Below are 14,026 nucleotides of genomic sequence, written 5' to 3'. Positions count from 1 at the left end.
ACCTTTCCCATACTTGTTGTGTACGACTCTATAAAAGAAGATTCTATCTAATACACTTATATTGAATGATAAAATAACTCTCATGTACAAGGTTCACGGCGTGGGCAGCGGGTCGGATCAGATATGTGCACAATCCTAAACCCCACATTATATATAATCATATATACTTTTTGTTGACCATCTACATAAACAAGATCATAGAACATGCAATATATAGCTAGTAATCTTATAATATACCCCTTTATATATTCAGTCAATTCTTGTGTTACAAGAGCAATATGTAGGAAGACTTCGAGGAACAAATGTAATTAAAAAGAATATTATAGAAAAAGAAAATCCAATCAGATTGACAAGACCATCACAATCCTGTTCCTAGTACTGCTGGGGATGGTTGCCAACTGGGCAACTGATATAAGTCATGATCAATTCCTGATTGGATTTGATTCTAAACTAACTTTTCATCTATATATAGATAACATTTTCTTATATGGGACAGGTCTTTTCAGGACAAACTGAGGAGAGACAACAGAAACTAAGTAGAAGAAAGATTAGCAAAAGTATTAACAACAGAACCCCGTCAACATATCGTCAAGCCACCTCCTAACCTCGTCCTGATTCATCAATGGCATAACACCAGACCATCTACAAGTTAAAGCCAAACCAGCCAATTTATGAGCCCATGTATTAGCCTCTCTGTACGTAGATATGAAGAGCCTCACAACATTTCTTAGTATTAATAAATACAAGTGCATATATTTTAATGATTCCATGTCGCGGATAAGGATAATACTTGAATTCCTAAAATACTTTTATCTTAAAATTGAATAAGGAGATATGATATACACATCTTCTTCCTCTTTTTTGTTCTTTTTAATAGGATAATCGCGTGCATGCATTTGTTTTAATGATTCTATTGTTGGGGTATCACATGTTCCAAATCAAATGGTGAAAATATAGTTCCGCTATTTAAGTCCATATAAGAGAATTTATAATATATATATAGTCAAACTTGATTCTCTCAATGAGAGCCTTATTCTCAGCCAACTTTGGCTACCCGAGAGTAGTTATCATTGTTGAGAAAAGTTTTACATCGTTAAAATATATATTTGATGGATAGTATATAAGCACATGTTTTCTTTAACTTACTAAAACGTGTTTTAAAAACATGAAACTAGAAGGTCCAATTGTAAACCTTATTATGGGTTGAGCTTGGACATGAACTTGAGAAATTTGAGTAAGGGAGTCTAGTGGTGTTTCCTAACAATGATCATTATTTTTTGATATTAAAATTGAAGAATATTTATCTATAGAAATAATATGTTAAACAAGAACTATTGTGGCCTAGTGATAGCAAACTTTTTTTATATATATATACTTACTGATTGTACAAGGTATAAAGTTGGATTCTCATTTCTCAGTAAATAAAATTATAACCTCATATATAATTTATAAAAAAAATAAATCATCGAACAACATAAGGCGGCGCATCTCAAATACTAAAATTATATTTAATACCATAATAATGGAGCTATGACATGTGTACTTAGATAGGCAAAAATCTGAGAGTAAAAGTTGTTGAATGGATTACCAAATCATGATCATTTACCTTGAACATGAAGCTATTACAGAGACTAAGCATCGATGCTTCCAACACTAATCTTCTTTTATGTGTATATATAGATATAGTACTGTATATATATGTGTGTGCGCCCGAGATTCAGAGGTCGTGGATGAGACAAAATGTGCCTTATTCTTTGGCAATCAAAAGCAAAACCACCAGCTTCTGTCTCCATCTCTATATTCTATATATATATAAAAATCATTTTTGTGTGTTCATATAAATCCTAATTAAATACGTAAAAGAGAGTACATATATTGCCGCTACTAAAGAGTGGTTGAAGTGTTGAAGTGATTACAGCATATATATTATGTGGACCATACATACATACTGAAGATTTAATATATTTATCAAACTTAACCTCTCAATACAATGTTGTCTTATTTATATAACCTAAGGACAGCTGGTGTCCAGTTATATCAAAGCCTAAGGACAGCTGGTGTCCAATGATATCAAAGTATATTAGTTACAAAAATACCCACTGAATACATATATAGATATATGTCTAATACGCCCCGTCAATCTGGACGTGGTGGAACAATGGACAGATTGGTCCGGAGAGAGATAAAACGAGATGAAGCAAGGCCTTTGGTGAAAACATCTGCAAGTTGATCCCGGGAGGGAACATATCGAACAACAATATCACGTTGCAACACTCGTTCACGAACAAAATGGTAGTCAACACTAATGTGTTTGGTGCGTTCATGCAAGATAGGATTGGCTGTGAGATAAGTGGCACTGATATTGTCACACAAAACCTTGACGGGTTGGGGAAGAGAAACCCCTAAATCACGTAGAAGATGGCGTATCCAGATCGTCTCAGCCACAGCATAAGCTAATGCTCGGTATTCAGACTCAGTAGATGATCTGGACACGGTGGGTTGCTTATTTGCTCTCCAGGAGATGAGATTTGGACCAAAAAATATGGCATACCCACTGGTTGAGCGCCTACTATCTTGACACCCAGCCCAATCCGCATCAGTGTAGGCTGTGAGAGAAGGAGTTTTGAAAGTGCGCAAGTATAAACCATGATGTTGGGTGCCTTTGAGATAGCGAAAAATTCGCTTGACTGCCTGCATGTGAGCTGATCTTGGAGCATGCATAAACTGAGAAACAACATTAACTGAATAAGCAATGTCAGGTCTGGTCATGGTTAAGTATTGAAGAGCTCCAACCATACTTCTATATTCAGTAAGCTCACAAAGTAACTCACCATCCAAAAAAGATAAAGGAAGTTTACTAAACATGGGAGTTTTGACTGCCTTAGAAGAAGCTAGAGAAAAACGATCAAGGAGATTAGAGAGGTACTTTTGTTGACACAAAAAAATACCATCAGACTTACGAGTGGCTTGAATGCCAAGAAAGAAGTGAAGATCACCAAGATCTTTCATGGAGAAGTGAGTGGAGAGAGTGATAATGAAGGTCTGAATAAGTGTAGAATTATTACCAGTTAAGATAATGTCATCCACGTACAATAGAAGCACAAGAACATCTTTGGAAGATCGAAAAATGAACATAGATGTGTCTGATGTGCTACAAGTAAAGCCATGAGAAATGAGAAATGTGCTAAACCGGTGAAACCAAGCTCGAGGAGCCTGTTTAAGACCATAGATGGCTTTTTGTAATTTACACAGATGATTGGGAAATGTGGGATTTAGAAAGCCAGGAGGTTGTTTCATGTAAACATCCTCAGAAAGATGACCATGTAAGAAGGCATTTTTGACATCTAATTGACGAATGATCCAATTTGCCGATAAGGCAAGTGAGAGGACAAGTCGTATGGTTGTAGGTTTGACAACCGGGCTAAAAGTGTCATGAAAATCAATGCCAGGACGCTGATGGAAACCTTGAGCGACCAAACGAGCCTTGTATCTCTCAATGGAGCCATCGGAGTTATATTTAATTCGAAAAATCCACTTACATCCCACAATATTTTTAGTGGCATCAAATGGAACAAGAGACCAAGTGTCATTAGCTAGCAAGGCATTAAATTCCTCAACCATAGCTTTATGCCACTGTGGATCCTTAACTGCTTGACTATAACAAGTTGGCTCAACACTATTGATAGTGGCAGCAAGAGAGGGAAGATGTTTTGATTTGGAAATTCCAGATTTAGAACGAGTGATCATTGGATGACCAGATGATGGTGGTGGATTGGGTGGCAGCACCAAAGGAAGAGAAGAATGTGTAGAATTAGGAGGAATTGTAGGTGCTGAGGGAGTGGTCGTTGTTTTAGTCATAGCGGTAGTATGATGAAGAGAGGAGGTGGGACTAGGAGAGGATAGTGGATGTGATGGAGAGGGATTGGTAGGGGGAAACAAGGCCTGGTTGGTATTAGGCAAGGATGGAACAAATGAAGAATAAGTGGAGGTGAGACATGGGGAATCAGACCGGGAAGAGGAAGAAGTAGAGTGTGTGATGGTAGAGTAGGGAAATTCATTTTCATGAAAGACAACATGACGACTGATATAGACCCGACGTGTGAGAGGATCCCAGCAACGGTAACCTTTGTAATTTGTAGCATACCCCAAAAAAATGCATGGAAGAGATCTAGGAGATAATTTGTGTGGGGTAGTAGTACTCAGGTTAGGAAAACAAGCACAACCAAAAGTTTTGAGGAAAAGATAGTTGGGCTGTTTGTGAAAAAGCTGTTGAAAAGGGGAAATTTTGTGAAGAATTGGAGTGGGCAGACGATTGATTAAATAGATAGAGGTAGAGACAGCATCGGCCCAAAATTGAGGTGGTAAGTTGGAGTCAATAAGTAGTGTTCTTGCCATTTCAATGATATGACGATGTTTCCATTCGGCCCTGCCATTTTGCTGAGGGGTGTGAGGACATGATTTTTGGAATTGAATTCCAATGGAGGCAAAATAAGTATGAAAGGCACTGTTGTCAAATTCCTTTCCTCCATCACTTTGAAAAGTTTGAATTTTACGACTGAAAAGATTTTCAACTAAGAGCTGAAAAGTACGAAAGCATTGAAACACTTCAGACTTAAATTTCATAAAATAAAGCCAGGAGTAACGAGAATAGTCATCCACAAAAATTACATAATACCGATAGCCTACAAAAGAGGAAACAGGAGACTGCCAAACATCTGAATGAATGAGTTCTAATGGGGCAGTAATACAATGGTTAGTTGCTTGAAAAGGGAGGCGTTTAGATTTTCCCATACAACAAGATGTACATGAAGCCAAAAACTTTGGAATTTTCAAAGCTGAGCATGTTTGCCGAAGAGTATCTAGGACAGCAGAATTTGGGTGTCCAAGTCGGCGATGCCAAGTCGAACAGGAAGGAGCAAGAGAAGAGGTAGCAGCAAGAGCAGAATCAAAAGGTTGAACAAGTCTAGAGCTGATAGGGTAGAGGTCGCCATTACTGGTGCACTTGAGGAGAGGGATCCCTGTTGTCTTGTCCTTAATACAAAACATAGAACCATCAAAAGAGACAACACAGTTATTATCTTGGCAAAGTCTTTTGATTGAAAGAAGATTATAGGAAAGACTAGGCACATGATAAACATTGTGAAGAAGCAAAGGTTTGACAGGAGTGTGAAGAGTTGTTGTGCCAACTTTATTTATATCAAGCAATTGTCCATTGCCAACTAAAACTTTTTGAGAACCAGTATAAGAAGATGAGTTCTGAAAAATACCTTCATTGGGAGTCATATGAGTGGAAGCACCAGAATCAGGATACCAGACAGAGTCAACAGAGTCACCAAAAGACATAGCCGCAAACGAGCGAGGAAGTTCCGTGGAGGTGTAGGCAGAGTTATAACGATGATGACACTGAATAGCTTTATGACCAGGAATCTCACAGATTTGACAAACATCAATACGAGGGGAGGGTCCAAGAATACCAGCTGGGAAAGATGAGTTTCCTGAGTGTCGCTGAAACTGAGAAGTAGAACCATAACCTGAATTTCCTGGACCAGAATTGTAAGAGCCCGGATGTCTGCCACCAGAGACATTGGTGCGACCAGAATAGGCGGGATTATAGCCTCTGCCACGGCGTCCGCGTCCACCGCGGCGATAATTGCCACGACCTCGATAAGAGGGTTGTTGATCCGATGAGGTGTTGGTGGCAGCAAGGGCTTTTTGATCCAGAGAAGAAGAAGAAGTAATATCCTCCATGCGCAAGCGCCGATCTTCATAAGCAATGAGCCGACGTCGGAAGTCTTCATATAAAATATCACTATCAAGATTAGAGATCATTGTCACAAAATCTTTGTAATCAAGGGTCAAACCAGCCAAGCCTTGAGCAATAAGATCAGTATCTGTGACAGAGAGATCAAGCTCACGGAGTTGATCAGCAAGAAATTTGAGTTCTCGACAGTAGACTTCAGCAGATTTGGTGTCTTTACGAAAATTATGGAATTTTTGTCGAAGCTCCAGTTTCCGAGCCATAGAGATATCACGATATCGACGATGGAGGACAGTCCATAAATCTCGTGCTGTTGTGAGCATGTGAACATCAGCAAGCACCGAACGAGAGAGTGTAGCATGAATCCAGTTGCGAACTGTCTGGTCTGTGCGCTGCCAAAGAGAATGAGAAGGGTTTGGCACAACTTGGTGGTTGATAGAAGTCAAAGTTGGAGAGGGACAAGGAATGGTTCCTTCAATAAAGCCAAGTAAGTCATGTTGAATAAGCAGACCACGGATTTGGCTGCGCCACAAGGAATAGTCATCAGAAGATTCCAAAGTTGTGGAGACAATATGAGTGACGTTGGGGGAAAAAGTGGTAGAGGGGATATAAGAAGAGGAAGTGTCAAATGAAGGTGTTGAAAGAGAAGTTGGGAATGGGAGAGGAGAGAAACCAAGGGAGGGAGCGGATAGTGGGGAAGAAAGATAACCAATAGGGGATCGAGCAAGAGTGGGTAGAGGGAAAGAAGTGGTTTGAGCTAGGGAAGGGAGAGAAAATTCAGGTGAAGAAGAGAAGGAAATAGGAGTTAGCATTGTAGATCTGGAAGGATGTGGACTGTTGACCTCTGTGGTGGCCATAGTGGAGGAACCTGATGAAGAGGATAAGAATGAGGCGGCGGAAGCCATGTAGAAGAAAACCCTAAAGGGAAGCCTCTGATACCATGAAGATTTAATATATTTATCAAACTTAACCTCTCAATACAATGTTGTCTTATTTATATAACCTAAGGACAGCTGGTGTCCAGTTATATCAAAGCCTAAGGACAGCTGGTGTCCAATGATATCAAAGTATATTAGTTACAAAAATATCCACTGAATACATATATAGATATATGTCTAATACATACATACATACATATATATATATATATATATACAGAAATTCTCCTATGTGGACCAAAAGTGTGGACCAAGTTTGTGGACTTGTTTTTCAACCATAGATGTGATGGGACCCATAATAAATGTGTGGCCCCCACCTATGTTGTGATTGATTACAACCATTAGATTTTGGTCCACAAACTTGGTCCACACTTTTTGGTCCACATAGGAGAATTCCTCTATATATATATATATATATATATATATATATATATATATATATATATATATATATATATACATGGCTGCAGAGCCGCAATAATTGTGAAGTTGATACAGGATGTCGACACATGGTGATCGAATATCATCAACCCAAAGTGTTGTGTTTTCAATATTAATTTTACATTTTCAAATGAAGCATTGCGAATGACGGCGTATTATTAATTAGGTATATACAAGTACATGCACGTTTTATACTTTGTTTGTTTATATATATATGTATGTATGTATGTATGTATGTATGTTTAGATTAGGATTAATAGGAAAACGAATTAAGAATCTCTTTCTATAGAAGAAATAGTTTTTGAAGATTTAATTTGTACATAAAGAATCAGTGGGAGAAGCAATTACAGTTTTGTTTTCTTCTGTTGGGAGGAATAGCCAGAACCATCTGCATGCCGTCCCAATACGTAGCTTATATATAATTAGTTAATGGTATTCCTTGTATATACTATTTTTGTCTTTTACTTTTGTCTGTGGATGATGGTTAATTAACGTAGTACATAAGTAAATGATCGAGTTGACTGAGAATGAATATTTTCAGATGGAGACCAAAGTTTAACTCTTCATATTTACACCTTGTAAGCTGCAAATGTAGATGAGAAATGTGGGGTAGTCCAAATTCTTGGGATATACATAGAATAAAAGCACATATTTTCCTCGTATGAAACAACATACCGGATAATTACATGCCCTTTGCCTGATGAGGAAGACTCCAAAAAAAAATTAAATGGATATGTGAGTTGAATTCAATACCACTTGATTTTTGAGAAAAAAATTATCTTGATCCGTCTAATCAACTCTCTTGGAGTAACATGATCAAACACTTGATTGATTTGAAATTAGAGCTTTTAATTTACTTTTTTGGTAGGTAAATGAGAGTGGGGGCTCGAACTTAGATACCACTTAATTCGAATACATGTCTTAACCATTTATGTTAAACTGTCAAAATAATACATAAAACTTGTTTTAAAATATAGATTATAAAAGAGGATGCAGATATAACAAAAACAACAAGGTTTCCCAAATGACATATCAGAAGTTTTACGGATTTTTATTTTTTCCCAACTATCCCAAATACTAATTAAGATGGATGCGCACGATTTAATATGAATCATGTGGGGGTCATGATTTACACGGATCATGTGCGTAAATCTCAACATTTGAAATGACTAGGACAAAAACGAACAGGGATTCTTAGCATTTTCAATGACATATTGTCTTTTAACTGACCAGAGGATTCCCAATCAGCGTATCACAATCAAATCACCGTATTCAACGTGTCCACTCTTGAGCATGTAGTTTGGAATTTCTATATCACATCTGGTCCTCCAATGACTTCCCTTTCTTCATGGGCAATATAAGATAAAGCCTTAAAAGGGGATTATTGTGAGAAGCTTTTGGGGGTGGTGGTAACATTAACGTATATATGCATGTGTGTGCATGAAAATACGTACACAAATCAAAGCAAAAAGAAAGAAAGAGAAGCAGAAATAGTATTGGTATTGGTATAAAGCAAACTAAGTTCCCTCCATGTCACATTCGAAACCAGCTAAGCCCCTTCTTTTTTATTCTCTCTCTCTCTCATATATATATATATATATATATATATATATATATAGAGAGAGAGAGAGAGAGAGAGAGAGAGAGAGAGAGAGAGAGAGTGTAAGAACAAGAATCGCTGTTGTACCTATAAAGATAAAAAGAAATCCCAAACTCCCTAAAACCCATAAACTGAAGCAAAAACTTTGCCTTATCTCAATTAGCTCACTCTTCCTTCTCTTTCCTTCTCTATCTCTGTAGAGAAGGGAGACATAGAGGCATGGGTAGTTGCAGTTCTAGTTATTGGGTTTTCAAGGTATTATTAGTGGGATTTTGTTGGCTTCTCTTGGTTGGATTGATGATGCAAAGTAATAGTGGAAGAGGAAGCACAAGCGGCAGCAGTAGTAGCAGAAGAGCACTATTAATGGGTCGAACAAGTCCGAGGCAACATAAGGAGGTGGTGATGGGGAATAAAGAGAAGCAGAAGAAGGAGCTTGTTTATAATCCAGAGTTGAATCTCAATTATATGATGAGCAAAAGAAGAGTTCCCAATGGACCTGACCCCATTCATAACAGGTATTTAACATAAATATACTGTTTTATATACATATATGTTATCAAACTATAACATGCATGGAATTCATGTAGATGTTGCAAGTATTAAAGTCTTGTTATAAATATGGAATTCACTTGTTTTTCTTAGTTTTACACTATATCCACCTCAAAAATAAATTGGAAAACAAAACAATTTTGCAAACATATCATGCATGTTTCAGTTTCGTAAATTAATTTAAGGCTTATTTCATAACTACGTTCTGTCAAATCATATATATATATTTATAACCTAAATCATGAGAGTTTTGTTTTTGTTATGTATATAAGTGTGTGTGTGTGTGTGTGTGTGTATGTATGTATAATTAAAAAATAAGATATTGTTACACTGAATTACATATATAAAGATGCTCTAAAATCCCTCACTCATTAACCTTGCGGGAAAAAGAAACATAAAGTGATCTGTCCCTTGTAACTTTATTCGGTCCCTGTTTCCTCCTAAACTTGTTTATACTTTATTGATTCAAAGCTAACCCAACATTTTATTTGATTTTGTTCTCCACATTTACGAGACCTTTAATTTAACCTTTTGATGCTGGCTTTCTCCTTTAGCTTTCTTTACCACCTTTACTAGTTAATATTATTATATGATGTCTATTATCGTAAAATTAACTTATGCAAACTTATATATTAATCACATAATTAGAACATTTATTCAATTAGGAAAAGTTCGGTCATGAGTAGTTAAATGGTATTAGTTAATTATAATTTGCATGAAACATCCTCGTATTGCAACCCTCCTACTTTTTAAGAGCTAAGCTAGAGGTTGAGCGGCAAGGAAAATCTATCTCATGTATTTACCCCAAGTTCAAATCCCCCTCTCCACCATTAAAAGAATTATTTATATTAAAAACTTACACTTTTGTTATCCCACATCGGAAAGATGTGTAGATTATTCCTTCTTATAAGGACAAGTCCACCCATTTACAATCAATTAAGCTTTTTCCCAAGCTTAATGAGTTGAGTTTAGCCCACTTACTAGGCTTTGGAAGAACAAACCCCCATGAGGGTAATCCGATGTATCTATAAGAATCGGAATAGCAAAGTGAACAATATATATAGTTGGGTGTGGATCTCTAACAACTTTGCGTGACAACTTTTTTTAATTATTTTGTATTTATTTTTCAGAAACCGACCGCCGGGACGAGCATAGCAATATATCAGAGAGCTTAATGGGGAAGCTGGACTAGTGCATGGAGGAGACATGGTTTGGCATATGTATTTATAAAGCATGATTAATTAACCTCCTGATTCGATCGAATATATTTGAGAATTTCAGAAGACAAGTCTTTTTACGTGGACAATTTGCTAATGGAGGAGAAGAAGCTTGACATGCACAAAAAAAATGGCCTTACAAAGATTCTAGAGAAAAAGGTGGCTAGACTGACTTTCCAGAAACTCAAATCTACTGTATTAGTGTTGCAGTGTACAAGAGTACGTACTTTTTGTTTGTTTGTTTGTTTGTTCGTTCTCATGTACAATGTATTTGACTACATGTTCAATGTGTACATGTGTGAGAGAGAGAGCTACTGGTTTGGCTTCAATCTTTGGCTTTGAAACATTAATTTATATATATGTCGTGTTTGTTATGATGGTTGAATCCCACATCAATGCCCAATCAATGGGTTAATAAAGTCAAAACCCTTAAGGTTTCTGCCCTTAATAATTGGGTTAAAGAAGAATAAAATCGTGTGAGCTTGATGTATTCACGGGAATCGAAGATAATATTATTAATATGTATGGGAGTGTAGATATGATACGTGTCGTCCTTGCATCTTGTGTTGGCTAGTTTTTGACACTAGATTCATTTAATTGTTGGTGTTCCAGGACTGTTCAGGACGTTGGTCCATTCAAACTTGTTAACTGTATGTGATACTTATACCAAATTAAAGTGCATGGATGATGATAATAATTATTATAAAGGGTGCCAGAAAACATATACATACATATATGTGTGTATATGTATGTTCTTTTCAAAGTGAAATTCGAAAGAGTTTCACTCGAGGCTTTTAAGATTTTTCTCTCTTTTTTTTTTTTTTTTGTTCTCTGTTTTGTTTTGATTGGATGGGTGTAAAGTAAGAGACTTTCAAATGCAGGCAATTTATTACCATAAAAGGAAAAAAGGAAATCAATATTCGAATCATTACTTTTATTTGGCATGTGCATTGCAGACTGTAGGCATCAAAAGTCAGAAAAATCTTAATTAAGCTTTCAAATTAATTACATTGATAAAATAGTTATTCCAGAGTTGGTCTACTTGATTAAGATATGTTTGTTTTATTCTCTCACTAGAGTTCAATCTTTTACGAGGGCTTGTTCATATACTGGTTTTTTATTGAGTAGTTTTCACTATAAAAAGAAAAAAAGAATCATCTATAGCTCAATCTGATAACGGAAAAATAAAGAACTATCAAAAATAAAGAAATCTAAAAAGAAGGTAGAATGATCAAGAAAAAACAAAAAAGAAACTCTCAAATCAAGTCTATAATCTCCAAATTAAATCAATAACATCTCAATCCAGTCGAGATCGAACATTTCAGTGTGAGACAATTTTATCTTTAACACTCCCCACACTTCTACACTCGATTATGCGAGGCCTAATAAGTGAACATATGGGTTAGAGTTCTTGTGGTACCGCTTACTAAAAACGTTTTATGGCAAACAATAGAAATAGAGACCAATTTTTTTATTTAACCCTAGAATATATCGATTTGTATTTTTATAATCAAGGAATAATGGGTCAAAATCCATATAATTTCGGGCTTATTCCTCAATACGTTGACTAAGTCATTTTTTTCCAGTGCAAAAAGAATCATGGGTCAAAACTCATATAATCTCTGGATAATTAAATTGTCTATGTTATATAAGTTTATCTAATTAATGCACAATTAAAACATAAAAACTGCGAGTTCCCATGTAAAAAAAAATCACTATCCCCAAATTAGCAGTTGGGAGATTTGCATATGGGTTCACAGGTGGAAATGATTCATTTCTAGCCAACTCGGTTATGTCTAGATAATTTAGTCTTCATTGATAAACTATAGTTTTTAAACTCGTATCATATCCCTGATTATACCGTGAGAATCGGATCGCGAACAGAAATCCGCATACGGAGAATGAGAGAAGAACTCATCATTTTGGATCTTGTGAAGTGTGTGGAAGGGTGTAAGACGAGAGACCGGGGGAGAGTTTGTAGAGGGGAAGTGGGGAGAAGAAATTAGGGTTATGTATTAAAGTGTGTTTGAGGGAGGACTTGGATCCATTTTTTCATTAGTGGGCCTGTGTGTAATGGATCCTTGAGTAGCCCCTTATTTAGCCCAGATAGCTAAGCTCGTCTCTGGTTCATGATAGAAAGAAGCCCGCAAAGTCCAAGATCACATCTCACGAGCATACATGAGCCCAAATACTTGAAAGCCCATCCACTCATAAGCTTGAATGAACGCCCAGTCCGCTAAAGGAGCAGGCAATTAAAAAAACACTCGCAGCCCACATGCATTATGCATACGTGAGCATTAAGATCAAAGCAAAAGATAGCCCATTTCGCCCTTGACTGAAGCCCAAACAAAAGCCCATCTCGTAATAGCCTCATACTAGTTCCAACCGCCACCAAAGCCCAAATCCTCTAGGCAAACTCCAAACCCCACATTGTCCAATACGGCATTCCACATAATTTTATATGTATTTATGAGATTTGAGTATGGAATTTTGTTTACTCATTTTTAAATGGGTATATGTTTCCCTCCTTTTTCTACTAGAATTGGAAATCCCGTATTTTACATATCCATATGATGTGAGATAGAAGTTTGGCTCAAACTACTTGAGGTATTGTTCGCTTTAGGCCTAAAACCCGCATACTCCGACTTCCATCTCCCGATCAAAGTTTTCACTCTATGCTCCTTTAATTTCCAATCCAAAATGGAAACCAACAGTATAAAAATTGAGCAATTTATCATAGTAGATATTTCACACTTTTGTTGTTCTTAAAGACATTTGTCTCATATTGATGTAACTTAGAAAGAAATGCAAGTCCATAACAATATTTTCCAACTTCATTAATTAAGAAACAAGAAAGCACTTGGAGTTTGATCCCAAAGTGAGATAATATTCTAATTAGAATGTCGTCTTCACATAGGACTAACAACAGTACTCAGAGAAAGCAATGACGCCAGGAAAAAAGAAGAAAAAAATCAAACATTATAGAAGAATCATGTCGAAATTAGGTCATGTCCTTTTTCAATCATTGATGCACAACATACATGGTAAAAAAGATGAGAATCAATGCTGCTAGCTTTAATTTGAAAAATACACGTAAGGCATGAAGGTATGGGATTGAAAGGTAGCTTAATCTTGCATGAGTCATATTGTGGTCCTGGTGGAAAGATATATATATATGCTTGATGTGTTAGTCTCATGACTGGCATTGAGATTATAGCACAAGTTTTTAAATTGACCATATCAGCTTATCTCTGTTCATCATCAAAAGCGGGTGGCCGGGCATGGCGAATTATAAAGGAAGAATCAAGAAGAGGTCGTCGTTCTGCGAGAAATCAGTGAAGTTTGTGGTGAACATGGTGAAATTCCCAGCAACCAAACGAAGTTGTACAGTCTCTGCAGGAGTAAGCTTAGTATCATCAATGGCTCAACTTCCAGAAGACAACAAGTACAACAGATTGACCAACTCGAATCCTGATCTTACTGAATATTCAATACCGGTTTTCCACGAAATCGATGACATTGA

At 36.6% G+C, this 14,026-nt stretch overlaps 1 protein-coding gene across 1 annotated transcript; it reads left to right on the top strand.

Annotated features, from left to right (window-relative positions):
• The first annotated feature begins 8,848 nt into the window (after positions 1-8,848).
• Positions 8,849-10,448, top strand: LOC119992237. Its single transcript, XM_038838923.1, has 2 exons — positions 8,849-9,252; positions 10,417-10,448. Exons 1-2 carry the CDS (start codon positions 8,957-8,959, stop codon positions 10,439-10,441), a joined length of 321 nt encoding a protein of 106 aa, XP_038694851.1. The 5' UTR covers positions 8,849-8,956; the 3' UTR covers positions 10,442-10,448.
• Positions 10,449-14,026: the final 3,578 nt, after the last annotated feature.

This window comes from Tripterygium wilfordii, chromosome 22 (genome assembly GCF_013401445.1).
Source record: "Tripterygium wilfordii isolate XIE 37 chromosome 22, ASM1340144v1, whole genome shotgun sequence".
Taxonomy (NCBI): Eukaryota; Viridiplantae; Streptophyta; class Magnoliopsida; order Celastrales; family Celastraceae; genus Tripterygium; species Tripterygium wilfordii.
This window is presented reverse-complemented; position numbering and strand designations above follow the sequence as displayed.